This window comes from Eubalaena glacialis, chromosome 10 (assembly GCF_028564815.1).
Source record: "Eubalaena glacialis isolate mEubGla1 chromosome 10, mEubGla1.1.hap2.+ XY, whole genome shotgun sequence".
Taxonomy (NCBI): Eukaryota; Metazoa; Chordata; class Mammalia; order Artiodactyla; family Balaenidae; genus Eubalaena; species Eubalaena glacialis.
The window spans coordinates 17,435,031-17,461,837 of NC_083725.1; the positions used below are offsets into that span (position 1 = coordinate 17,435,031).

At 42.4% G+C, this 26,807-nt stretch overlaps 1 protein-coding gene across 3 annotated transcripts in view; it reads left to right on the forward strand.

Annotated features, from left to right (window-relative positions):
• Positions 1-26,807, forward strand: part of CADM1 (cell adhesion molecule 1) — a 330,596-nt gene that overhangs the window by 300,231 nt on the left and 3,558 nt on the right. Inside the window, exons 9-10 of one of the 3 annotated variants that reach the window (XM_061203807.1) lie at positions 8,952-8,984; positions 16,293-16,346. The exons of 1 other annotated variant lie outside the window; for it this stretch is intronic. In XM_061203807.1, coding sequence (XP_061059790.1) covers positions 8,952-8,984; positions 16,293-16,346 — 87 coding nt within the window. The remainder of the gene's footprint in view (positions 1-8,951; positions 8,985-16,292; positions 16,347-26,807) is intronic. One more of the 3 variants, XM_061203808.1, reaches the window with a different exon arrangement.

The window sequence follows — 26,807 nt, forward strand, 5'->3', positions numbered from 1 at the left end:
CCCTGACTGATTTCCAGAGCAACCATGCTAACAATTTCCTTGCTGCGAACCAGGTGTTTACCTTTCATGATTTCTTACCTTATCCGGGTAGTAAACCAATTAAGCTTGAGCTGCTGTTACCAGGTTTTCATAGTTTCCTACAAACGGCCCTTTGGATGTCAGTGTAAATTACATCGCCCCTTTCGCCACTGCCCTGCATGTGTGAACCCATTAAGAAAACCCTTCCGTGGTCTGTTTTGTCTTTGCAGAAGTTGTCCGGGTGTGAGCCAGCCTTGATTACCTCTCCTTGTAGAAGGTTCCGTCTAGGTAGCTAGTCAGGTTTACATTTTAAGGCGGCGGTCAAGGCCTTCATTCATTCGGCATAAATACCACATTTCTCTTTAATGTGGAACAGCACTTTTCATTTGTGGCTGGCCTCTCACTAGCTTAGGCTTTTTTTAAAAAAGACCTTTCTTAACACTCTCTGAAATCCTCCCCCCTCACCATCAATCTCAGCAACTCAGCAGAGGTGCTTCAGTTCACAGCTCCTAAGCCTTCACTCCGGACTAAAGCTAATCGCATGTCTTCAAACAGCTACAACTCTGTTATCACAGTTACAACCACAGAGACTCCATTTAAGAGGAAATTTTAAAAACAAACAATGCTGTATTTCTGTCCACATCACAGGTACCTTTATAGGGACTTGTCTGCCCCTCTGTCTCTCCTCCTGGCCTCTTTGCTCAAGGTAATATAAGATGATCTCATAGGTGCACTTTGGCCTCTTGGTATTAGTAGCTGAACCCGCTCTACACACAAAATGCATTTGTGGTGATGATGCCCTGATTCTCACTGGCACACCCAAGAGTCGTTACACTAAAATTGCCACTAAAACAACATTGTAGAATCCACTGCCTTAATGGATGTGATCTTACAGGCTTGCTGTGTCTTAACAAGCAGTCTTACATATATTTATCTTGCCCAGAAAGTGTACTTGTGGAATTTAACATTTGCTCCTTTCTTCAAACAGATGAAAGGTTATGGAGCTGAATGATTCCGTGTCCCATTTTAAAGGTCCAGGCTATCCCCTAGATTTAGATTGGTTCCTAAGAAATCTTCCAGACTGAATCCTGACAAATGGAGAGCTAAATTAATCTCCACTCTTCTTCTCTCTTGTACTGTTTGGTACATTACAGCCACCATTAGTCTTAAAAGCTTCAACAGCTAAATCTAGTGATACTAACATAAAGCCTCAGCTTAAAAAAAAAAAAAAAAAAAAAAAAGAGACGAGGAAGAGGAAGCCCACGGGCATCTATTTCTTTTCTCCCAGGCAAATGCAGTGACTGAAACCCATTCTCTAGGTCAGCATTTCATTACAAGAAAAACGTACAAATTGTTTTTAAATGCAATCGAAAAATGTTTTTAAACTCGAAAGGTCATAGTTGATTTCTGATGTCTCTGAAAGGAAGTGTTCCAGTGTTACCTTTTATCTTCCATAACCAGAATAATCGAATTGTTCTCCCTGTTAGGGAGGCAGGCCTTCGTGAGTTCCCAGTCGCCTGACTCCCTCAAAATATGTTAAATCTTCATCCTGGAGGCCCTTGAAAAAGAGGAATTGTAAGCTCAATCTGACCCGATGCTGCCCACCCAGAATCACAGGTGGGTGGGAGGAGCAGGGCGTCTCTGCCTCCCATCTGTCCTGTGTGGGGAAGCTCTCCTGACTTACCTGTGAAGGCCACATCTAAAGGTAGATTCACCTGCGGAAGATTTTTGCAGGCTCTAGAGTACTGAAAGGAGTATTTGATGTCAATTTGCCATATCAACATTGTTATGGTTTTATAACTATTCAGCCATTAATGTCATTAGAATCGCTTTCCAAATAAGAAACCATCTGAGGGATAAAATTGGGATGGGAGCCACACAGAGCCTCCTGTGACTTCCCATAAGATTCTTTGGTGTCTCTGTTCTCTTTCATGTACGTTAATCTTCTGACCATATATTTCTGTTTTGACTATTGCTACTGGCAGACCCCCACTCCCTTTTTTTTTTTTTTAAATATCAAGTTGTCCATGTGGTTTCACTCATGAAGATATATGCTATAATATGGGAGAGCAAAATGCCTAATTTAAATTGCACTTTAAATCCATCCCCGGCATCCTCTGCGAAAATACAGAGACAGCCAACCATTACCCGGGGTAAGAGGCTTCCATGCAAATTCCTTTCAAAAGCCAGAATCAAAGAAAAATCTTTGATTTTTCTAAGTGGGTGGGGAGGGGGGAGGGCGTTGTTTGTTTTGTTTTGAACTTTCTTTGAAATTAGTTGACTTTGTATATTAGATGTACATAAAAATACCTGTTTTTGTGTTTGGTGATAGCTTTTGCCCCGGTCTGCCAGTTGGATCAATCATCTTAGGAAAATATTCTGTGTTTCCCTCCCTAGTTAATGTGGATATTGTTTTATTTCTGCCTGGTTTTGCCCTGAGTTACATGCTTGATGAGAAGTACCATAGAAAACACTCAGCACTCAGTTTTAAACACCCTTAGCAGCTTAAATATAAAATTCAGGCCAGGAGGAGCTCAACCTGTAGGTCACATTTATACATGTGACTGTCATAAATTAAAAAATTAAAATCACCTTAGAATAAGAAATGAATAGCTACAGGGCCAAATTCTGAAACACATTTAAGAATCCTTTCATAAGAATGAAGTAGGTCATTTCTAAATGAGTTTTTCTCTTTTTGAAAGTACATATCCAATTAAATATTTGGTGTTTCTTGGAAAAGAAAACAGTAAGGTTTTTCTTATTGGTGTCTAATCACTCAGTACCCAATATACCTTGGAGAAAGTGAGTCCCACCCCCAGGCTCACATTATTATTTTGGCATTCATAGCCTCCCATCCTAAGCTTTTTTGTGTGTGTAACGTGGGTCAGGTCACATAAATAAAGAAGGTGAGAACAGCCCTTATCCTTCAGGCGGATGCCAAATTGGGGAAACTCAACAACCAAGCACATGTTTTCAGTTTCCTAAGTACAAAGGAAAGAAGTACACCTGTCTTAAGACTGACTCTGTAGCATGACCAGCTAAATTACAATAGAGAGCTTTGCTCCACATAGAGCTGTCTGTTTTCCAGGGTCTTAGCGTCATGATTCCTGCTCTGTGCTATTGATATCTGCATGACATAAGGGGTAATGCTTTTAGGCATTCATTCAACGCGTATCAAGGACCCATAATATGTACGGCACTGTGCTAGTGCCCACGGAGACAGAAAATTCTTGGAACCCCTTAAAATATAGCTGAGGAAATAGGTTATACCCACTGGAACTCCTTAGCAGGAGATACTGTGCACTTAGGGCTAATTCAGAAGATTGAAGAGACTGTCACAGGAGACGTAGAATTTGGTCTGTGCCATCAAAGAATGGATAGGATGTGGATAAGAAAGGATGGCATTTGGGAAATTAAGCATGAAGGCCTGACTTTACTTCAAGCATCCATCGTCGGTGTTTGTGTCTGTTGTGTGTATTTATGTTCGGGATATATATTAAGCCACTGTTGCTAGGAAATACACATCTCTCATCCTAGAATGTTTACTAAATTGCCTTTTTTCGAGAGTTGGCATCTACTCCATTAAGACTGTTTTTCATTCATCATTTATTGAATACTTATCGAATGTTAGTGATATACATACCAGTATGCCTGGTGACAAGAATATTATTAGGGCACTAGTAGACACTCATGAGCCACCTGTTTTGTAATGAGCTCCCTTTCCAAGTTTTTGCCCCAAAAGTGCGTGGACCATGTTTTTCCATACTGTCTTAAGTGTGTACATTTTTATTTTTTTTGATGACGATAAACTTATTACAAATAGCATCATAGCCAAACAGTTTTTGACCCATATTGACTTATGAGGGAATGGAAGAGATTAGTGATGAAGGTCACCTGATTCTGCATTTTTTTAAAAAAGGAATGAGAGATGGGAAGTCAGTGAGATTTTTTTTTTTCCTAATGCTTCTATCATCATTTCCATACTCTTATGTTCCTTGTTGAAAAATAATCCAAGAGAGAGGGAATTGACATGTTTTCATACTAAAGATTCATGCACAACAGTGCAAAAGAATAATCTCATAAATACAGGTTTCTTAGGATTAGAAAGTTGGAACTATCTCAGTGGTGGGAAATAAAGGACTTGGCAGGAAGGACCCAGCCCTCCAGGAGATGAATATAAACTACTACTTCTAGAGCTGCTCCCCTCTCCCCACCATCGCCCTCCTGCATCCCTCTCTTTTCCTCCCCTCACCGGTGCCTCACCCCTCTCTGTCCCTCCTCCCGCCCAGCACTGACACACAACATAGGATAGGAATTGTTTTCCTTGTTAAATGAAACCACGGTACAGGTGGTTGTTATTATTATTATTTTGAGAACATCTGGTTTGCAAATGAAAAGATCTCAGGGGCACAGTAGCACTTGTGAACAATTCTGAAGAAGCTTTTAACAAAACTTGAAATTAACCGAAAAGAAAAAAAAAACAACCTACTCCCCTTCCTGCTGTTCCGGGGCACACTATCTCTTCACTCAAAGGGGAGATGACAGGAAGACAGAAGAAAGCTTTCTTATGGGTCTCCTATTCGGGCCTTTTAGCTTCAGTTCCGTTCCTAGCCATTTCTCCCATCCCTGAGCGATGGGAGTTTAATTAAAGCTGAACATAGATGGAAAGAAAATTAACCAGGAAACCAGTAGAAAATAAATTTCAAAGTTTAATTTTCCAGCAGGTATGTTTGCTTTCAATAGATTTCAAATATGTCAAAAAGAAAGAAAAAGAGGGAACTATACTTAATGTATATTGGCCAGCACAGCACCATCGTGAGAATAAAACCGTCAGGGGAATTCCTTGCCTACCCTAGCGTCTAGCTTTAAAGCAGCTCCATAACACAAACTGAAGGGGAATTCAATTAAGAAAACCCATTGGCTCCTTATTGACTTTAGTTAAGAAAATAAACCGAGGGAAAGTGTATTAAAATATGTCTGGACTGCTTAGCATGCTTTCATTTAAGCTTATGACAATCAAAATGGCAGAATTTAAATTCTTTACAATTAAGCTCTGCTTTCGAGCAGATTGGGTTCTCCGGGTTATTACCCTATGCATTTTTTAATGTACACCCTACTCACACCCTCCCCCTTCCCCCCCAAATGCAGCCTTCCAGTGAATCTGGGCATTATAAAGCAGGAGTACCATAGAGCGGTTGGAGAAGAAAAAGTATTTAAGGTTGTGAATTTAATTTCGTTCCTGGATTTTCATTTTCATTTATGGCACCCGTTGTGTTTGAGACCACGGACTAATTTATGGATTAGTTTTAAACCCCCAGTCTGTCACACTCAATGAACAATTCTAAATTGGAGAGAATCCATATGAAAGGATTAGAATATGCCACAGTGGAGCTTACACATGACTGTTTCAGCTAAACATTGCCCAGCTGCCTCGCATGCGGGTTTTTTTGTTGTTGTTTTTGGTTTTGGGGTTTTTTTTTTGCTACTTGGTTAAATGGATGGTGTCTCTAATCTGACACATTGTCTGAGCCTTTTGATTTTGAAAATATCTGATACTGCCATGTGAAATATAGGTGATGTTTAATTTATTCAAGGTAGGGTCCCATAAACTGTTTGTATGCCTGGGAGACTGAAAGTCGATATTCAGTGAAATGTTCATCTTTCAAATAGCAGTGCAGGCCCTGCCCTTGGATACCTTGTTTAATTATACTCATAAAACAGCTAAATGAGTGACTATTGAGACCATACACACTTAACTGGGTTTGCAGGAACGTGGGATTGTTTTTTCTTGACCATATAAAATAAATGTACAATAAATTTCTCCCTCATTGTAATTAAAGTTAAAATAGAGACAGTAGCTCAAAGAGGCTTTTTTAATTTCATAACCCTACGCCACCGCAAGTCCAGCTCAACTTCCTGTGACCTATTTTTCTCCTAGGCCTAGCGCAAAGATTATTTTTTAAAGGCAGCCGCAGAATGAAGTTTGAAACAGCCTCTGTTAGGGCAATTAGGCACTCTCATTTTTCAAGTTAATTAGAGCCTACGTTATTTTCTATTGGAAAGTTACTGTTTGCATTTTGCCTGTACACTTAGAATGTTATCAAACAATATAGTGACCCCACAAGTTGATTCACAGGGGTGGGCTAGCACATCTCTCCAGTCTCCTGATTAAGATACCTTAATAAATCCTACTTCACAGAGCCGCACTCACTTCAGAGCCAGGGTGTCTGTGGTTTCTGCATGAAGTTGTAATGCAATTATGAAGGAGAATTAGATTCTGTCACAGTGCTCTCCTGCGGGGAGCACAAAGTCACTTCTAAAGATTTTTTTTTTTTTCATTCTTTACTTGAAATAGCCTCTGTTCAGATACCACACCAGATGCTCTTAGAGAAATGGAATCAGCGACTCCCCCGATAACACCCTCAATCTCGGTCTCAACTTTGTAGCCAAGCCTGTGTGTGTGCTGCCGTCTCCATTACTGATCCCTGGTTTTGCCATTCCCAGCTGCAGTAACTGTGTTGTTTGACTTGAACATGTGTTTGCTTTTCACTGTTTTAGAACCGTGTGTTTTCCTTCTCAACATCCCTTCCTCTTCCCTGTTGGGTGCAATTGATGGATTTCCCATCCCCAGAATGGGGAGGCAAGCTGCACTGTGAACTTCCCTTCATTTATTCTCTGGTACCCACAGGGAAGTGTACACCCAGCTTCCCTTAGCTTGATTTTGTCATAAAGCTGACGTGATGTTGTGACGTAGGCAGACAGTAAATTGGGGAGTCGTCGGTTAATGCTAAGACATTATTTTTGAGGACCCTTAGATTTTACGCCAACCCCTTTCTTTCATTTTATACTAATGATTTACCTGGTGAAAATAAAGCATATGAGAAGTGCTGCTACAAAAATAACGAGCCAAAATGTTTATTGCTTTTTTTAAAAATTAATTTTGGAAAGAAGCCAGTGTCTAGCCATAAAATATATTAACTTTCATATAAGTGTTTCTGTACAAATGTGCATTTGATTTTGCCCCTCCAATTGAAAGCACCTCAAACTAACCCTTGACTTGGATGTTTCAAGTAAGGAGACATGTCAGACGTGTCCTGAGCATCTGATGTAGAGATGTTTCATCTGAACAATTTTTGGTATTGTTTTTTAACTGCTTCTTTATGCATACAGACTTGTAAGTAAGTATTGCGTTCTGATGTGGTTTATTTTATGTTTTTCTTTCCTTCATCTGTTCTTCAGAAACTCAGCTGTAAGTTATATTAAGCTGTAGTGGCCTCTCGGACTTCTGGTTAATTCTGGCTCCTTAGAAGGGCTCTGATATTTTGATGGTCTAGGGTTCTGAGGAAAGGGGAATTGAAGGGGAACACTGGTGTGAATTCACGTGTCATATTTATAAATCAGAAGCACCAGGCTTGTTAGACCAAAAAAAAAAAAAAAAAAAAAGTTACATTTGGCATTCTGGTGCATTTAAACATTGCCTCTGTCAAGTCCAAAAGAGTCTCTTGGTGTCTCCAGAACTCATGAAAATAATTACCAGCTAAATAGCTGCATGATAAAAAAAAGGACAGGTAACTACTTGCAGTGTCAACCCAGAATCCCACTACAGCTCTACATGACCAGCTCATGTGTGAGTGTCTCCACTCCTTTCTGGCCAGAAAGGGATCGTGGAGGGAGACACCTTGAGAAGATAGAACTGAAAATTAAAACCCGGCCAGATGGGTTGACATTGGAATGAAGTTGGCTAGAAGAGGGGTATTAAAACGACTCTGGGAAAAGAATGTTGCCGTGCATTTTGTTAGATATTTATCCCACTTCCCCTCGAGCCAAAAAGAAAAAGAAAATTTCTGGAGTCCCCTGAGGAATTTCCTGTGAAGAGGAGCCAATATAGCAGGCCTGGTTTTGAAGCCTGGTAGAAGGAGAAAACTTGAACGGCATTAGAAATAGAAGAAGAGACAAACCACGGTTTCTTCCATAACAAGTGCATCTGGCAGTGAAAAAACCTCACGTGCCGTCTCCTGATTCACCCTGACGGCAGGACTCCTGGCAGCTCACAACAGTGAATGTGGTTCTGGATCGTGAGCAAAGGGACGGCTGGATGCTTTAGTTTTTGGAATGTCACATGGTGAGCAGTGGCATTTGGCAAATTATGTGGACTTGGGTGTTTTCCATGCAAGACTTCTTGCCCTTAGATTGTAACATAGTAAGATCCGCGGAGTGGAGGATGGGTGAGTGGTGAGTATGAGTGCGTGTGTGTGTGTGTGTGTGTGTGTGTGTATAGAAACTAATCTGAAAACCTTTAACATGTTCATTCCCCTGGCCGCCCAGTTAATTGAACTTTCCAGCTGAACCCTGCTGAAGTAACACACTGGATGGAAAACTTGAACCCATATATTCATCTACAGGCATCTGCGCATGAACCATAAAAGGATCCTAAACGTGCAATTGATTCAGCGACGCCTGATTGGCAGTCGTAAGGCCTGAGCGCCTGGGTGGGTTGGGTTAAAACAAAGGCAATGTTTGAATGTATGAATCTGTTGTTCAGCCAGCCTTCCGACTGAGCTTTTCTGTCACAGTCCTGAGCCTTGATGCGTTCCGAGCCATCTACCAGTCACTGAGTTGGCACTGGTGTTTCTCCTCACTTTGCATGTTCCCCTGACTATTGACTAGCAAGTAGATGGATCCTGGCAAGACCCCCAGAACCAAAGAATCTACTGTGTTCCTCACTGGCTCGCAGCTTTGAGCTGAAGGCATGTCTTAAAACAGTGCAACTCACTTCAAATGCTTTTGGCTTTTCATTTATTATTGCTTGTCACGCGATGTTCTTTGAAAGCTTGCTCATATATTATCTGTTCCATTTTTTTCCATTTTCCCTTTTTTTGCATGCCGTTCCTCCTGTTTCTTCCCTTCCTCCAATCCTCTGTTCCCGTCTGTAGACACCACGGCGACGACAGAACCAGCAGTCCACGGTTGGTACCACATTACTGTTTATCTACTTTCTCAGCACTGCTGAGCGGCAAGGCAAGCCTGGGAAAAAGAGAAATGTAGTCTTCAAGGGAAACTGTGTTCCTAGTAGACTGACCTCATAAATATACTCTTAATTTGTGAGGCTTGAAAGGATGTCGAGTCTTGTCATTTCTGTTGTGAGTTCAGTGTTCAATGGTTGCAATCTGAGATGAGGCCTCCCTGTCGGCTGGCTGGGCTGCAGGAGTTTTAGCTGCACGTAGCCCTTAATTCTATAATGCCGCCAGACATTGAGATATAAGGGACTCCAAAAAAACCGAATATTTGCCGAAAAATCATAGCATCTGAATTAAAGGCCCAGTTGCTTTCTTCGTTCATAGGCTAGAATCTTAGGTACATTTTGAAGAGGAGTCACTTATGTCACTTAGTAGTCGAGACTGAAGGACAGGTCAGGGCGGAAGATTCCTGTTTAAATTCATGACGTAGGGATGAGGAAGAACATTGTTCTTCTTTAATTATCATATTTACCTCCATGGCCTCTTGCAGGTTCACCCTCAATCTCCATGTGTGCATAAAAGTTTATGCTACCCTTTGGCAGGAAACATCTCCAGACAAGAATGATACCATATGTACGTTTCAACAGCATTAACTGGGACTTAAAAAACATCATTTCTGTGTGGGTACCTTGTAGGCAAAATACTAAAAAACAAAAAACTCGTCACGATGTTAGCCAAAAGCTGATAAAAACTGAGTAAATAAAGCTCAGCAGGGGGCATCAGGAAATCCTTTTCCGAATTTCTCCACTGACTTCCTAGGTTGGAATAGGTCCATTCACTTTTCTATATGTCTCCAATCAGAAAATGAGAATCATGTTTCATCCGTATATTACTTTATTACTTAGCTCACATCTCACCCTGGCGATATTGTGCTTTGGAGAAAGATATGTTAGTTAAAAATGGGCTGAATTTTAATAACTGAATTCAAGGGAATTATTTGGGAAAGCGCCTATTTACATCGCTTTGCACATTGTGCAGGATTGAAATCTATCAGTTAAATGACAAGAGGTGATCAGCCAACCCTATGGTGTTCATTCAACTTCTGGAGAAACAGTTCTTCCTGGCACGACTGACCTTCTTAAACAGACCTGCATTTGACGACTTAACCAGTTAGAAATCTCTGAGCAAAACCTGTGCTGTGTGAGCTGTCCTTGAAGGTCAGGCCTTCATGCTTGGCTGACCACCCCCCATATTTGGACCTTCTGATGAGAAATTCTGAGAAAGCAAAACAGACTTGGGTATGGGGCAGTATCCCTCCCCACCCTAACCCACCTCCCCCTGCCCTCCCTGTCACTGGCACAAGGGGAAAAGTTCATAAAATTAGTTAAAGGGCCAGATACACCGACAATCATGAGAAATCAATTAGGTAAAAAACTTCCACTTTCCAAGGTAATGCGCCATGGTGCTCTCTACATCTCAGACACTGCACTCCATTAAGCTCAGTTATTTGTAGGTTTCATCATTAATTGGGCACTTTCTGACTTTTATCGATTATTCTCAGAGCTTTAAGGCTATTTTAATGTAGTTCAAGAGACTTTTGTTCCAAGATGCTTTAAGTTCTGAGCTTTCTATAATTAACTCCAGGGTCAAATGTAATCATAAGATTCCTGAATTCTGTGAGATCTTTGAAGAGATACTGATCATTTATCTCAAGACTCCAGACTTCTGTTTTCTAGGTCCCTTCAGTAACATTTGTGTAGTTATATGACTCTAATAGTTGTAGGTCTTGGAGTTGGGTGGGGTAGTCAAGGTAAAAAATATGTCCCCTGAGCTGAAAAATGAGAAATTAATTTAGGGGCCAGTCCTGATCTTAGGATGCTGGTATTTCAACATGTATTTCTCTATGGAGAAAGAAAGTGAAGGTGATCTCTTTTTGTGGTATAATAAAGAGACACTTGGAATAGGACTCTAGCATTCATGTGACAGGAAACAGAGATGCCTGTGTACTGTGAGAAACAACCACTGTCTTACTAGTTCAGGAATAGTGTTTAAGCCAGCAATGTCTCAGTAGGACGTTATTGACCAGCAGTGAATGAGAAGTATACCTACAGCCAAGAAATTGGGGGAGAAAAAAAAGGAAGTAAGAATAGTATAATATATATATATGTGTGTATGTGTGTGTGTGTATGTGTATATATATATATATATATATATATATATATATATATATATATATATATATATATATATGATCATCATATATAATATATGATTCCTTAGCAGGTAGAGAGAAGTGATAACCCACATTGATTCCTATAAAATGCATTTATAAATACATGCTCCAACTTGTCTAAAACCCTCACAGCATCCTCCCAAAGGGATCTGACCCCTCTTTTCAACAGCATACTCTCCAGCCCACAGCAAAAAGCTTTAATGAAAGCCAAAGTAATATCTAGAATTTTACTTGACAGGGGGAGAAAGTCTTCCAGGTCAGTTGTCAGGATAGAAAAGGCAATAGAATATGATTGGAGTTACAAAGCAGGGGACCACATTTTCAAGGAGATGAGGATATAGAACTGATTTTATTCGAATGACTTATGGGTAAAACCCAGCTTCTTCCGTATAACAACCATGTGACTTCGATTCATTTGAGAATAATCTTGAGATGCTCATGTTGGAGATCTGGGCCTAGAAAAATGTTGTGGTTTGGTAACTTGGCAACTTAAATGACAAGACGTACTGGGTCAGCCAGTTGTGACCATTGTACTGGTCTTAAAAGTTTTCATACTGGATTTCCTTCCATACTTCTCTTTTCTTTTCTAAAAAGGAAAAAAAATAATTTTACAAAATGTTTTCCCTTTGAAGACTCATTAAAATATTTTATTCAAGCTTGTGTTGCTAGAGTATGTATGAAGTATATCAGTTGTTTATGTATGTTGACCTTTTGTTCTTACCAATATCTGATTAGAATAAGCATGTATTGGAAGGTTAGAAGTGCATGGGCATGATTCAAAAGCAAATGGATTTTCTCCAAAAAGAAATCGAACAACAGTCAGCCACAGTGTGTCTTTAAGGATATAATTGATAGTACAGTGAAGATAAATGTGAGTGTAAGAATGGGATTCCTAGACTAGGGTGATGGAAGGGATCTTTGAAGAAAGATCTTGAGCATTTGTGTTTTTGGAGCTCATCCTTAAGGCCTGGACAGGGAAGAATCCTGTGTTATGTGTGCATGTTGAGCAATGCAAAAAACACTCTGCCAAATCCTGGTACCACATGGTCTGAAATTTATGGCAGAAATGCATGAGTGATGTTAAGCACGGATGGTGTACTCGTTCCTATGATTATAGATGTGTGGGTGCGTGTGACGGTTTTTCTTTGTTTGTTCCAATGTGGGGCGCTTCTCTGTAAGTGTCTTGTGCCTTGTTCTTTTTCTGCCCTGTGTGTCCCCTCTCCCTTCCCCCACCCACCTCCCTCGTGTGAGGTTTTGGGTGACGGCATGCCCATGGTCTGGAATAGTGCTTGTGCTTTTGCTGCACTGCAGTCAGCTGGCTTCCTCTGGGTTTGGGGTTCTCTCTCTCTCTCTGTCTTTCTCTTTCTCTCTCTCTCTCTCTCTCTCTCTCTCTGTCTTTCTCTTTCTCTGTCTCTCCCCCCCCTCCGCCCCACCGCTATTTCATTATTTTCAAGTCTACCTGTCCTTCTGCTTTCTACCTCTTGGTACATTAGAAGCTGATGATCTCATGAATTTATAATCCCAAATGAGTTAACTAGTTTTTAATTTAGTATACAATTGTAGTGAGACTCAAACTGGGAACCCCTCTGACATAATTTTTCACTTTCAGTTTTGGTTTCAAAATGTTTGGCCTGTGCTAGATACATGCTTATCCCCTAGACCTCTGCCCTTAGGCAACTACCCCATGGATCTCCCTTTCCCTGACTTACTTTATAAGTCGTGCAAGCCGTGATGGAATTCTAAAAGCACATGAAATTTCTTCTCTTTCTATTCAATTGCGGGGAAATTCTGAAGCCCATTTTAAAGCACAATAGCCAGCAGTGCGCATTATTACAACCTCTATGTCCACCATCTGTGTATGCAGCCCTCTGCACATCTCTCTGTATGAGTACACGACAATGGCATTCGAAGGCTGTCATTCAGTCAAGGGACTCTGCAGACATTGTATGTTCTACTCAAGAACAAAGCTAAAGAGGTTTATGTACGAATGGCTGCAGGACCTGAAGATTGTGTTTCAGCCTTGATATGCAGTTTGGAAACAATGTGCTACTGTTTAACGGCGTGAACCAAATTTCTGCTAATGGGACGAAGGGAAAAACTCTCCACAAAAGCTGACAAAGCAGGAAGAACAGGATGACTGACTGAGCATTTAGATTAAAACTGCCGGGGCGTCTGAACTCTTATGGCTGGTGATGGAAGTAACAGATTCCATAATATGGCCAAGTGATCAGACGTATGCTGCTTAGGTAAGAGAGAGACCATCGCCTACTTTTTCATAATGGGAATGATACTAGGGCCAGTGGGAAGGTTTTGTTTCCTAGAGGTTTTATTTGATCATTCTATTTTGAAATTTTCAGGAAAAAAAAAAAGAAAATGGAAGCCCTGATGAATTGAGCCCCAAACATTTAGATTTTACTTGACCTTGACCTTGAATTTAACTAACTCTAGGATTTCTTGCTGTTTCTAATTTTTGAGGTTTTCCTTAACCTGGTTTAAAATTGCTACGCCATACATACCATTTTTAGAAGCCAGCGATTTCTGCTGGAAAGAAGTAACAATACCAACAGTAGAAGCACTGTCTGAGGAGGCTTAGGGCATGTGCAGCACGTGATTGACAGCATCACGAAGGAGTAAAAATCACGTCTGCGGAAGAGACAATTCTCGTGCGTGTATTAAATTATCATGTTTGCACCTTAGGATTTTATTAATTGCTCAAAAGAAGATCCCATATGGACCAAAAGTAAACTTTGATTTGTTTAACAAAGTTTAAAGAAATGTGTTGAATACATTTTAATTGAAGTGACCAGGAAGGGCTTGAGTGGATGATATGAAAAGTTCAAGAGAAAAACCCCAGAAGTAATTTCCCACTTATTGTTAAATGGTGGAGTTTCCTTTTGAAGACTATTCTCTGCCTCACAAAATGCATCTTTGTCTTTTTCTTTGAGAAAAATGAGAGCGGTATAATTTTTATCACGAAAGAAAGCTACCTAAGCCAAAGCAATTTTTAGGAGGTAAATTTTGCTTGTCCTCACTTGTACACTCAGTGCTTCAGCAAACTCTTCCTAATTATATTTATTTTGAAATTATCCAACTATGGCGGAGCACTATAGATTCATAAAATACAATAGTAGTGCAAAAACAAATTTAACGTCACTAACCTAGATGGCTTCCCACTTTCAGACATAATCTGAGCTGTAGATTCCAGATGATTTGGTGTATTTTAAAGTTTATGCCATTAAAAATGACAGTTTCATCTTTAATGAGGTGTGTATAAACTGTCGCTTTTTAATGGGAAACTTTGCATGTCAATGATATTTCATAAACATATTTGTCTTTATTTTTTAAAATTAGCTTTCTAATGCCCTCCCCAGGGAAACAAGCCTTCAGCAGTAAAGCTGCCTACTTGAAACATCCTCGTTCAATATGGTTCAGTGGCTGCCAAGCATGTATGTAGAATGCTTTGATATTCATTGGGCCACGTAGAAGTGAGGGATTAGCCTCCTGAGAACTGCAAATTCATAATTAACTACAGAGGAGAACTTTATGTTGCCCACTTATAACAATTATTCAAATAATTGTATTCATCAGTCTTTATACAATGAATAAAGCCAATTAGAAATAGGAACACTTTCAACCAATCAGATTTCAGAACCAGTGGATAACATCCCTACTCAGTTGCCTCTATAATTTATTGCATTACTCATTGCTTTCCCATAGTTGCCTAAATCCATAGTTTGGGAACATCCATGGACTTCAAATCATCCCATTTTTAATTGGCACGTGCCATTGAATATTGGCAAGGGTCATGATGGAAATTCTTCAAGAGCTGGTATGACGCTTCCTTTCACAGCACCAACCTAGCTATCAATATTCGTTTGGCTTCTTTATAAAACAACTTACAAAATCCAAGCTTTTACTGTCCATTTCTACATTAAGTGTTTCTGTTGATTTGGGAGCTTTTGAATAGTGCGGTCAGTTTGACATTGCTTGTTTCCAGAGCATTTGTTTTAGTTGGTAGTTCACTTAGCATTACTCCCAAATCATTAATTCAGCAAATACTTACTGAGCTTATATTTTGCGCTTGGCTATAAGAGAAGGGAAAGATGAACAAAGAAACAAGACATGCCCCTCATTCCTGTTTAATAGGTCCGCAAGTATCTTCAAAAGTGACAAATCTCATCAGAGAAGGATTAGCCAATTGTTGTGCAAATGAGAAGACCTGGAGGTCTGCACAAACCAGACACGACTTTGTGATGTTTTTGACTTCATTAAAGGAGCAGGCTGCAAATACAGGAGGAGGAAAGGGAAGCCGTCTCCTAACTGAGCCCCCCATGGTTTATCTGCTTTCCCCTTCACCTCTTTTCCTTCCAGGCAGAGCTAGCTGAGAGCCATCCCAGCTGGGCAACATTGGTGCTAACTCGGATACAGGCATTTCAAGCTCCACATGATTATCTCCTGACCTAACTGCTTTTTCAGCTTTGAGGGTTTCATTTTTTCAGGAATACCGCTGATTTTTGAAATTCTCTTTTTGAAAAAAAAAATCATTTTGCAAATCAGATTTTCTGATGAAGGCAAACTGCAGTTAGCAGATGCCATACCATTTTGAAATAGATGATCCAAGATCATCATCAATTGATAATGAACTGTGTTTGTCATTCTTGCCCAAGGATTTCAATTTACAGTAAAATGTGAACTAAAACTTACATACATCAGTATGTAACCTCTAAATATATTTGTATTTAAGAGATCTATCAGAACATCAATAGCTAACAATCAGGCTTTATTGTTTTCTTTCTGCATGCTGTTATGAACGAGTGATTTGAAACATTCACCTTCACGTTTCATGTGCTTTGAAAGTGGAGACTGAGGAATCTTTCTGCCTCAATTGTGTATCTATAACAAAATGAAATGATTGGAGAAACGTACTTATGGATTAATACATTCAAGCTATCCATAAAAGAGAGAGAGAGATGGCAAGAGATTTGGCTCATGTTTTTTTTTAAGAAATTCATCCTCAGTTCTTAAGTGTTTTGTTTATGTCCCTTGAGGAATGAAAAGAAAAACGATTTGTTTTTACTTGTAAGGCGTTACTCAGTTGCCCAATTCCGCAGAAGAGCTGGCCAGTGAGGACCTCTCAGGTAAGGGCTAGTCATTAGGTAAAAGGCTCTGCAGTGTCCAACCTGTGGGCCCTCCATCCACTTCCACAACACGGCCATTTGGATCGCTGAGCAGTCAATTCGCAATTGTGGATTTTAAGACTAAAGAAAAAAAAACAGATTTTTATGAACACTTTCTTCCTCCCCCCCACCTCTCTTCCCTGTGTATTTTCAGATTGTATATTGCCTGTATATTTCAGATTGGGGGCTGACCTGCTGTAATGACCTCCAGGTCAATAATGACCTCCAGGTCGAATCGTCTTTGGGATTACACCAAAGCCACTCTGTTCAGTGGCTTAAAATAATTCTTATGTTCTAGGTATATAATGGTTCATGAGAAATTTGTTGCATTTATTTCAAAGCTGTTTAAGGATGTTGGATTATGAGACAAGATCTTTATTTAAAAAAAAACAAACCCTCATATTGACCATCTCCTTCTGTGGAAGAGACTAGAAAAGCCAGGTCATAGTTAATCTTAGAAGGAGGGGGAGGGGAGGGGAAGGAAGGAAGGGGTGGGGCAATTGTTTTGTCACACACCATGATGCAAACTAATTATCCACCTCAGACCTTTTTCACAGCGCACTGAGCTCTTGCAAAAGTAGGTTTCATGCTTGATTCCAGGATTTAGGTGTTACTAATCTAAAATAAGAAGCATATCCTAAAAAGGAGGGGAAGGAGATTTAAAATGGTCAGAGCTAAACAATTATATGAGCTCCCATGATGTTGTGGGACTTCACTGCCAACCAGCTGCAGCTTTTGAAACATTTTGATCAGTTGCTTCTTAATAAGTCAATAAGGAAGGGCCCTTCCTCATCAGGAGAAACCAAGGCAGAGGACTGTAGGTGCTGACTCCAGCCTTTCGGAAACAAGGGTTCCATGTTGCCCTTCTTGAAGAGATTTCACTGCAGCTCCCTTGAATAGCTGGTTGCTGAGGTGCAGCTTTAACTACAGGTCTTACTTACCCAGTGAGAGAATAAGATGGTACCACTATCTTTCACGAGCAATAGATTTATTGCCTCCTCTGTGCTTCTGTCAAACCTCAGGGACGCCTTTATTTTTCTGCTATGTAGCATGTCCCAGTTTGAACTTGGCTGATGGATTTTCCCGCAGAGTGGAAGCTCCAGGAGGCCATATTGGTTTTGTTCACTGCTGTACACCTGTCGTATCATAAGCACGCAATTGATACTTGTTGGGACGAATAAATGAATCCCAAATCCCAAGGAGTTTAGATAGATAAATAAATAGACGATTAGAAACATAGCCGGCCATCAAAGGAGTGTTTTATTTTTGCCTCTTGTTTGTGGTATATTTAGAGAAGTTGCAAAAACGTTAGCCTGATAGTCTTTGGAAATAGGAGCAAGTGAGTCCTTCTCCCTGCTTAGAATATCATGCTGAGTGTAAGAAGACTGACTCCTCAGTTCTGATCCTGACCCTAAATAAAACAGCCCTCTGACACAGTGGCAATTATATCTTCTCAAGGATCCTAAGAAGGGACCAAGTTCTCCTTGGCCCTGATCCCTCTCAGCATATCAGCCAGACAAGGATCACTCAGATACGCAGAAGTCATTTTTCTCCTCTTTAGGAAAATGGGACTAAATCAGCCCTTATCCCTTCCCCGAGCATCATCAATTAAGGAATACTCCAGGTCTCTCGGCTCTGCACCAAGTCAGAGGCAGCCTTGCTGCAGCTCTATCAATCACCCCTGAGTCGGGAGTGATAAACCAACAACTGTTTGTGTTCATAATAATTTGGTTAAATTAATAATTACGTTGTCCCCCTCCCCTCCCCTCCCCCATCCAGGAACGCTGCAGTTGTGTATTGCGAGGGAGCCATAAGTCAAGTAGAACCCTGATGATCTATCAGGCTGGGGCTGGGCTGCCTTTGCATCTGGTTTGATGAACTAATCAAAAACTGATTAGCACCTTTGTTCAAAGGGGATGCTGATTAATCAATTACTATTGATTGTGAGCATGGCTTCACTCGGCAGCAAAGAGACATCTGAAGGGAAAAAAAAAACACCCGATAAAAATTGAGCAGCTGTCATAGTGTTTAAATTTATTAAAACAAAATACATTATTTTTTATGAAGCTGTCTTGAAATGGGTCACTGAAGGAGAGCATATTGATTGAGAAAGGATGAACTTCTTAAATTTCTGTAGCCTAGAGACTGAATTCAATTATAATACAAGACAAACAGGTTAACACCCATCTTAAACAGTCCATCAATAAATTAGAGGAGGTGTGGTACATTTAATGCTAAACTGTGGTAATGAATAATATTACCATCCATTCCCTGCTGCATCTGGGTAGAAATTGCATTCTTTCCTTACTGTGGATAAATGTTATATCCTGCGTTTCCTTCACAATAATGATGGTCTGTCTTCGGCTGGCCCCTTGTCCCCCTTCCTCCCACATACACCACTGCCGCCTCAGCTAAGCACCATATGGTGCCCCAGCCTCACCCAGCAAAGCAAGCTGCCCAGCTGATCCTCCTCTTCAATCTGCATTAAAAAATTACGCTTGTGTGTAGTTCAGTGATTTAACTATTGGAGGACCTGGGGAGCTTCTCCAGTTCTACTTTGAACCCTTTCATTGACTTTTTGGGTGTTAACTTTATTGATGACGGATCCACAAGAGTTTTGCGTTGCTTTATCAATTACATCTGCTATTTCCCGGTGACAGCTGGTGGTTATGGCCACCCATGTGGAATAGAATAGCTTCCAGCCTATTTATCCTTCTATTTTAGTTTAAAACTTTTAAAAAAATGCCTCCAACTGCCTCCCTCCCTTCAGCAATGGGAGGAAGGTCCTTCGGGGACTGTTTAGTGGAGTGTGGTGGTAAATATGCCGCGTGCCAGGGAATGGCCCTCCGGCACAATCAGAGCAATCCATCAGGCTTCTGCTTTTGAAGCAAAGGCACCAACAAGAAATTTCGGAGCTCTCATGCTTCCCAGAGAGAGACACGTTTTCAACTCTGGCCCTACATACAAGAAAGTGATCCGGAAAAATCAACATCTCCCTCACAGTGCATAGAAAAGTACGGATGGAAGGCAGATTCTAAGTGGCGTTGATAATCCATGCCAGGTGTTAAGGAAGAATCTAGGTGAGCCAGCTATAGTCCCTTCAATGGATTACAGAGGAAACATGGGCTCAAAATATGGTCTAGATTTAGTTAATGGAAGCACTTAAAGGCCTTCAGATCCAGATTATCAGTTCTGGGGTGAGATGTAAGACCATCTGGCTGTCGTGAGTGTCCGCAAAGTCTGGCTGAACTTGCTTGAAATGTGTGTAAGAAACTGTCAATAGACATAGCATCTGGGGGGGACTCTTTCCTTACTGGCTCCCACATAAAGTATGGCCCAGACTTGGCAAACAGGCGATCGCATTTTTTTGTTAGGCTAGTAATGATAATGATGATGATAAAGAAAAACATCAAAAACCAGCTGGACTATGTAGACAAATTCAAGATCTGGCCCCTAAATCGCAGGTGAGGTCTTATTTAGCTTGTATTTGTATAGTACTTGAGCGTTCAGGAAGCTTTTGCACACATATGATCTCATTTGATCCGCATTCATTCAACAATTGTTTGAGCTCCTCCTATGTGCTAGGCTGTGGCCTGGGCACCAGGGATGCAGCAGTGAACAAGACCAACCAGAGGCTGGAGCTGCCCCGGATTTCACGTGCCAGGATCCTGCCCTCATACAGTTACATTCTAGTCAGGGAGACAAGCTCAAAACACAAGATAATGTCAGACTAATGCTGTGGGAAAAAAATAAACCTGGGTAAAGTGAAAGTGAGTGACTGGGGCTGGGAAGAGGTGGAGGATAGCTTAGAAATGCTCACCAGGGGAGGCCATTGGGACAGGAAGACCAAGAGATGAGCATGAGAGCATGAGCCAGCCATGGGAGGATTGTCATGAAAATCCTGGGAGATTGTTAAGGAAGGGGTTGTTCACAAATGAGGGAACTGGGGCTCCAGAGGTTAAATAATTTACTCAAGAGACAAAATCAGAATGTAAACATACGGGTCTTCCTGGCTCTTCAGGGAACAGAGACTTAGGTTTAAAGTGGTTATCCTTCCCCTGTGAAATCCACACTTCCTTTGCTCTGGTATCTTCTTGGGAATTCTTTCCCTCTTGGACCCTGTTCGATTCAGACTGTGCATCCAAGGAATGAAGCAGGGAAAGTTGGGCTCTCCAGAGCCCATCAGGTATAGAGCCACATGCTGACGACCGGGAAAGATCTCTTCCAGCGTTGAATCACGCTCTTTCCCATTCAAAGGGGACCTTAAACTCTGCTCAGATGTTTGCAGTGCCATTGTCCCATTGATCTCCTAATTTATGGGATGGATTTCCCACTGAGATGGTCCTAAATGCCATGGGAAAGTGTTGAGTTGCAGAAGGTTAAAACAGGTAGATCCCCTTATTTTAAAATTCCTTTTAGTACAAGGCAGTAGACTGACAAATCATATTGGGTCCGTGCCAGCTTGGCCATGACTTTACCACCACGATGTAAGTTTGAATTTCATGGTATTGCTGATCTTCCCATAATCCAACATGCTACTGTTTCCCCCATGGGGAGGAAGGAGACCATCAAATAGGAAATTTTTCCTCCAAATTAAAGAGTTGGCAGGCTACAACACAAAATATGAATTCCAGTTCTACAGGTTGGACACTGCTTTGGGGTGACTTCACCATATTCATTAATCCATCCTCACACCCCCAAATGCCTGAGGTCCACTGAAGCATCTTTCTCCAGAGAGAGATTCTAGTGGGAAATGTATGTTCAGAAATACTTTTACAACCCTGTTCTCTTTATCAGATGTATACTCCTTTAAGGAAAACTCCAGTCTCATCCTCAGTGCCTTCCTGTTGCTTAAAATGGAAAAGGCAATCACACTTCTAAGTCCTTATTGTTAGATGAATAGAGAGGACTCAGGAGCGTGCCTTGTGGTCTCTTTGGTGATGCTTAATGTCTTTGGGAGGATTTGCATCCTGTTGCATCAAGTCATTTCCACTGTTGGTGACATTAACAAAATCAAGTTACTTGAGAAGGGAGAAAAATCAACATAAAAAAAAGAAAAATCTTGTTCTCATGTTTAGCTGACAACAAGAACTTAATATCCTGATACTTAAATGGTACACCTGAGTGACAACTTGCACTGGGTGGCCTTCAGCCGCCAGGCCCGCAGCCTTGACCACCACCCAGCACCACCAGTCACACTGTGTACCGTTCTACATAAATGAAGAGAAGGGGTTTGGTGACTTCAACTCAGCTAGTGTCTGTGGGGCATCTTACCCTCTGAGAACCATGCTGAGTGTGCAGTACGACCCTTACCCCAAAGAGCTAATAAGTATTTGCCTGGAATCAGTGATTAGAACTGGAATAAAGCCCTCTGTAGGCTTTGTTACAGCAGATTTCAATTTGGCAAACACTTACTGAGTGCCTATGATATGCCAAGCCCTGGCCCAGAGAGGCCGCTTCATATTCAGCGACACACTGGCCTCTCAAAACACCCTTGTGAATTGTATGATGGCGCTCTATGGCTCAGAGTAGCTGATTGACCTGCCTGAAGTCTCACAGAAAAGCAGTGAAGCCCAGCTTCTAGGCCAGATCTGTGGGCAAATCCAGCGCACTTTCCAGCGGGCCATACAGGAGGTGAGGTTCTAACTCTTCCTGCATCTCCTGTTTGGGCCTGTTTCTGGAGGATAACATAGGCAGTAACCGCCTAAGAGCCCCAGGTCCTGATCAACGTACAGCCAGAGCCCGTGTGCGGTACTTCTGATTTCTGTGAATGCCTGCGGAGCTCTGGGTGGCAGGATGATGATGATGATGATGACTGCAGTTTTCCTTTAAGTAGCTTAACATAGTTCCTTTGAAACGATAGCGTAGCTGCAGTTACGTTGCTAGAATGAGATGCAGCCGAGGGGTAGTCCTAGATGGCTGGGATGCTGTATGAGAACCTTCATGATTTTTCTTGCCTTACATTTATTCCTTCCCTTCCACTTTCTCAGAAGACAGAAAAGAAATGTTATGCTGCACGGAGGCTAGTGTGCTCCAATATATATTAACATCTTAATGGGAAAGCTGTGCATGTACTGTATACATTTACTACTCTCTGACAAGAGGGAATTAAATGTCAGAAGGATTTGTAGCATCTATAATTGAATTGCTGCTGAGAAAAGCAAATCTTAAAGAAGAATAACATATTAGGATTAGCAAATAATGTGGCATTTTGTCAGCGCATGCCATTCAGTTTGTTCCCCTTCAGTAATAAAGTTGTGCTTTTTAAAATGCACACTTATTTTTGTTGCCATGGCGGGAGCTGCGATAGGTGATGAGAATGAAAAGCTGCGGTTTTCAGGTGGTGCCAGGTTTGGGGCTTGGTTTTGTTTAGTCTTTGAGGTCAGATTTTGGGTTTGTCTCAGATGTGGAAAATCCACTGTCAGGCTTTTTCTTTCTTTCTAGTAAGAAGTAACAAATGACATCATAGTCATTAAGCTTCCTATGCGATAGACTAATCCCTACAGCCCTAGGAAGCAGGGGGCAGCGATTCCACCGTCAGCACCGCTTCTCGAAGTTTCTAATTAAACTGACTTGTCTAGCCAGACCTCAGCCCAGGAAACAGACTAGAACTAAAGCAAGTGACAGAACTGCTGTGAAAAGTCAACAGTTTCACTTTTTTCCCAGCTATTCATCGATAGAGAAATTACGGAAGGTTGAACATATGAATTGTCCAATAAATAGAGGTAGGAAGACCCATCTCCTTAGAACCTCCCTTATGTTTTAGGGATTAATTTTAAAGATGAGACCTCAGGTAGTTTATAACCTTTACTTAAAAATAGTATGTGCATTTAAGGGGAGTGTCTAGCTCTCCCCAAGTTTTTAAGCGTGCTTTCTAGCCCAGGCCAAGGGTGGGTTGAAAGGTGAAGGAAAGCCAAGGCAGGGTGGTCCTCCCGCCCTCTGCCGTGTGCTTGAACCGTATTACTGTATCACACTTCCGCTCGTCCGAGGTGGCAATCTTAGTGTCCGCCGTCTCTGTGGCCTGGGCTGAAGGTAGGCTGGCTGCAGCTGCAGCGGGCTGTCTGCTCAGCAGCCCCTCTGCCAACGTCGCTGTCTGCCAGGAGCTTGTCTAGGACATCCTGGCCATTCCCTGGCTATCCACGGATCTCTGCCTCGGGCAACAGAGCCTCCCAGGCTTTTCACAGATCCACGATTAAGGCATTCACATGGCAGTTTATGTCAGGCATCCCGTGCCAGGTGGTAAAGTAGCCATAGCAACCGGGATCTGTTAGGCAGCGTGACTGCCCGAGCCCCTGCACTCAGTCATTTGAGGAGTAGGAACAAGTAGAGAAAAGGAAGCCCCTGCAGGGAGGGGAAGGAGGCTGAAGTTCCACTAGCAGTCACTTTTCTTGTCAGGCCCTAAGGAACGAGCGTCTTTAGAACTCCCCCTTGCATGTTGCCCACGAGGAAAGGATCAAGCCAGCTCACCTGGCCCAAAGTAAAGAAAACTGAGCAGATTGGGACATCACTCTTGGGAGAGTCTTTGAATTTTTTTGTCCTGGCGGTTTCTAAGATGCTAGTGGGAACCCCATGTGGGTGAAGCTGTGACCCAAGCAGTGGTAGCCAACATAGCATTCTGCAAGCAGCAGAATGAGGGTAAACCCTCACCTGGAGCCAAGTTGTTCCAGCTTTTTGCCCAAAGAAGAGCTAGCTCACGAATGCTAAACAGTTCATGACTGAGCTGTCCTTCAAGAGTCTCGTGCTACACTTAGAGCCGTAGACGGGGCTGCAGCACGGGACACTACAGGCAGGAAGGATTGTGCCCCAACTCTGAGTTGACACTTCCCAGCATCTACAGAGTGCCCCTGAAAATCAGGCTCATGGAAGGACAACGCCTCCGTTACTTGAAGTCCCGTGTGAAGTGATCCGGGATGGCATTCCACACTCCAGTGGGAATGTGTCACCCAAACTTGCTTGGTTCTTCAAGGCTGGAATAACCTTTGTGCCATAAATGTACACCAGGTCAAAACGTGGCTTTCCTCTTTGCGATGATGGGGAAAAGCTAAGTCCCAGCAGGATGAACACGGTTACACCCGTTACTGGGAGGGGCAGTCGTGTCTCTTTGAGACAGGAAAACACTCCCTCTAAACCAAAGAGCTGTCCACTTGCCTGAGGATCGGGCATGTTGCTAGTGTTTATTTTTCAGTGTAGAAGCTGAGGACAGCTGTAGAATCTGTAGGTTTCCTTCTCTACCTGATTCAGAAAAGCAGCCCGAAATCTGGAGAGGATGTCCCCCGGCAAGTTCATGGGACCTGAGGGAAAGGGTCTGCACCCCAAGAGGAGCAGGATCTGTGGGTGATGGTGAAAGTCATAGACTTTCCCAGGGTTTTCAATTCGAGGTAATCGCTCACGGAACTGGCCAGAGCTTTTGCCCTGTGAGCAGAACAGGAAAGGCCACACAGCCGATGGACTTTGTCAGAGCCGCGCTCCTGTTGGTGGCTGATACTACCCTGGGTTCCAGTTTGCATCCTACTCCTTTAGCCCGGTGCCTCTCTGTGCAGAGTCTTGTGTTACTGCTTCGTGCAGTGAGTGAGGCACCAGTTCACAGCATCTAGGGGTAGGTAACCAGCCTTCAACTGTGCCCCTCACCACCTTGGACCAATCAATGGCACTGTAAAAACTCCCCACCCAACCCACACGTGGACACACAAAAAGGAGTGAGACGAGTCTGGAAACAGCGCCACTCTTCATAGCGGACGCCAGGCCATGCCGGGCAATGGAGGATGGCCAGGACTGCATCAGTGCCCACTGCAGTAAACCCCGGGGCGGGCCAGGGGTGGGAAGAGGCGGGGCAGAGCTGCAACCCGCACTGTGCCCTGTGAATTCAGCATCACTTACCTTCTGGGTCCGTCTGCAGTAATTGAAGGCAGGAAAGATGTCTCGGGGATTAACTGGTGGTAGTAAACTTTCTGATCAAAGTGAGTATCAGAAGATAGCTGGAGAGATTACCCCTATAAATAAGTATCTGTAAAATATGTATGTCCTTGAGGGTAGGGAAGATAACTAGAACCCAGGTATTTAATGTGGGCACAGGGCAGGGAGAAAAGAGCCGCACTGAGCCTCTTCAGCTCTGAGCTCATGGGGAGCAAAGGTCAAAAGAATGGTTTTGGCTGGAAAAACTAATCCCACAGATACGTACCCTGTGAGGTTGGTTGGTTGGTTGCTGCTTCTTTATCACAGAGCTTCCCCCTCCTTCCTCATCTCTCCTCCCTCTCTCCCTCCCTCCCCCCTCTTCTCTCTCTGGCTCTCTTTTCCTAGGCTTCTAGAATGTTCCTGTGCCTAGGCATGGAGAAGTCAGTCCTGTAACAGAGAACAGGGGAGTGCTTCCCCCGGTGGGTTAAGCCTGTGCTGGGGCAGCTTCCCTCCCCTCTGTCTTCCTGGGACGGGACCTCTCTTCACCTCTCGCCTCTTGTACCTAACTTTCCCCGCTGCTCGGTAGCTGGCATCACTTTGCTTTTCTCACCCAATTCTAAGACACAGGGAGTTAGTTGAAAGAGCCTTATCTCTCAATAGATCTGAAGCTCATGGCCGTTGGGGATGAGTTAATTCTCATTCCCACAAGATCCCCTATTTTGACAGCTCCCTAAGGAAAGCACAACTTTCTGGCTTTTCCATGACTTTTGGTCTCCCCGTGAGCAATTTTGAACGTGTGCAGTTGGGGTGAGAGTCTCCAGCGTGTAAAGCACCATCCTCCAGCAGATACCCCGTGTCCAGGGGCACCCTCCAGGGCACGCTCCCCTTCAACAAGCTCTGTTGTCTTAAAAGAAAAAAAAAAAAAAAAGTTTCCATAGCTGAGTTCTGCCTCGTTGAAATGACTTGCAAGACACAGAGGCTGTTGCCTCTGCAGTAGGCAGCACGTTGGGCTGCGGAGGGAGATTCCACTCAGCCACATTTCAAGTCGAGCTTATTAGACATGTGGCTGGAGGGGCCCACACATCACGGAGTGGGCTAATTGGCTACAGTGCACTCCGCCTCCAACCCATCTCCATTCTCCAATTAAACTCCCTTCACCCTGTTGTCCTGGGCGACCCGCTGCTGCCTCAGATGTGGCACTTCTGTTTGGGTTTGGATTTGGGATTTTTTTTTTGGTCGTCCTTTCAAAGGTAACTTAATGAAATACTTTAAATACTTCATTTTTTAATTTAAACTCTTAATTAAAGCACTTTTCATGGAACCCTCAGTCACGAGTTATTTCCCCACATCCTTCAGTACTTAATCTCAGAGCAGAATTGGAAATATCGATAGAAAGTGTAAATCATGCCCTCCTGCTGAGAGCGTTGTATCAGGTTTCGGCTCAGAAGAGCACCATTACCTTTAGCTGTCACGGATCTCTACCCTTGATCGATAAACTTCAAATATTATTAGAGGTGGAGGCTTCAGAGA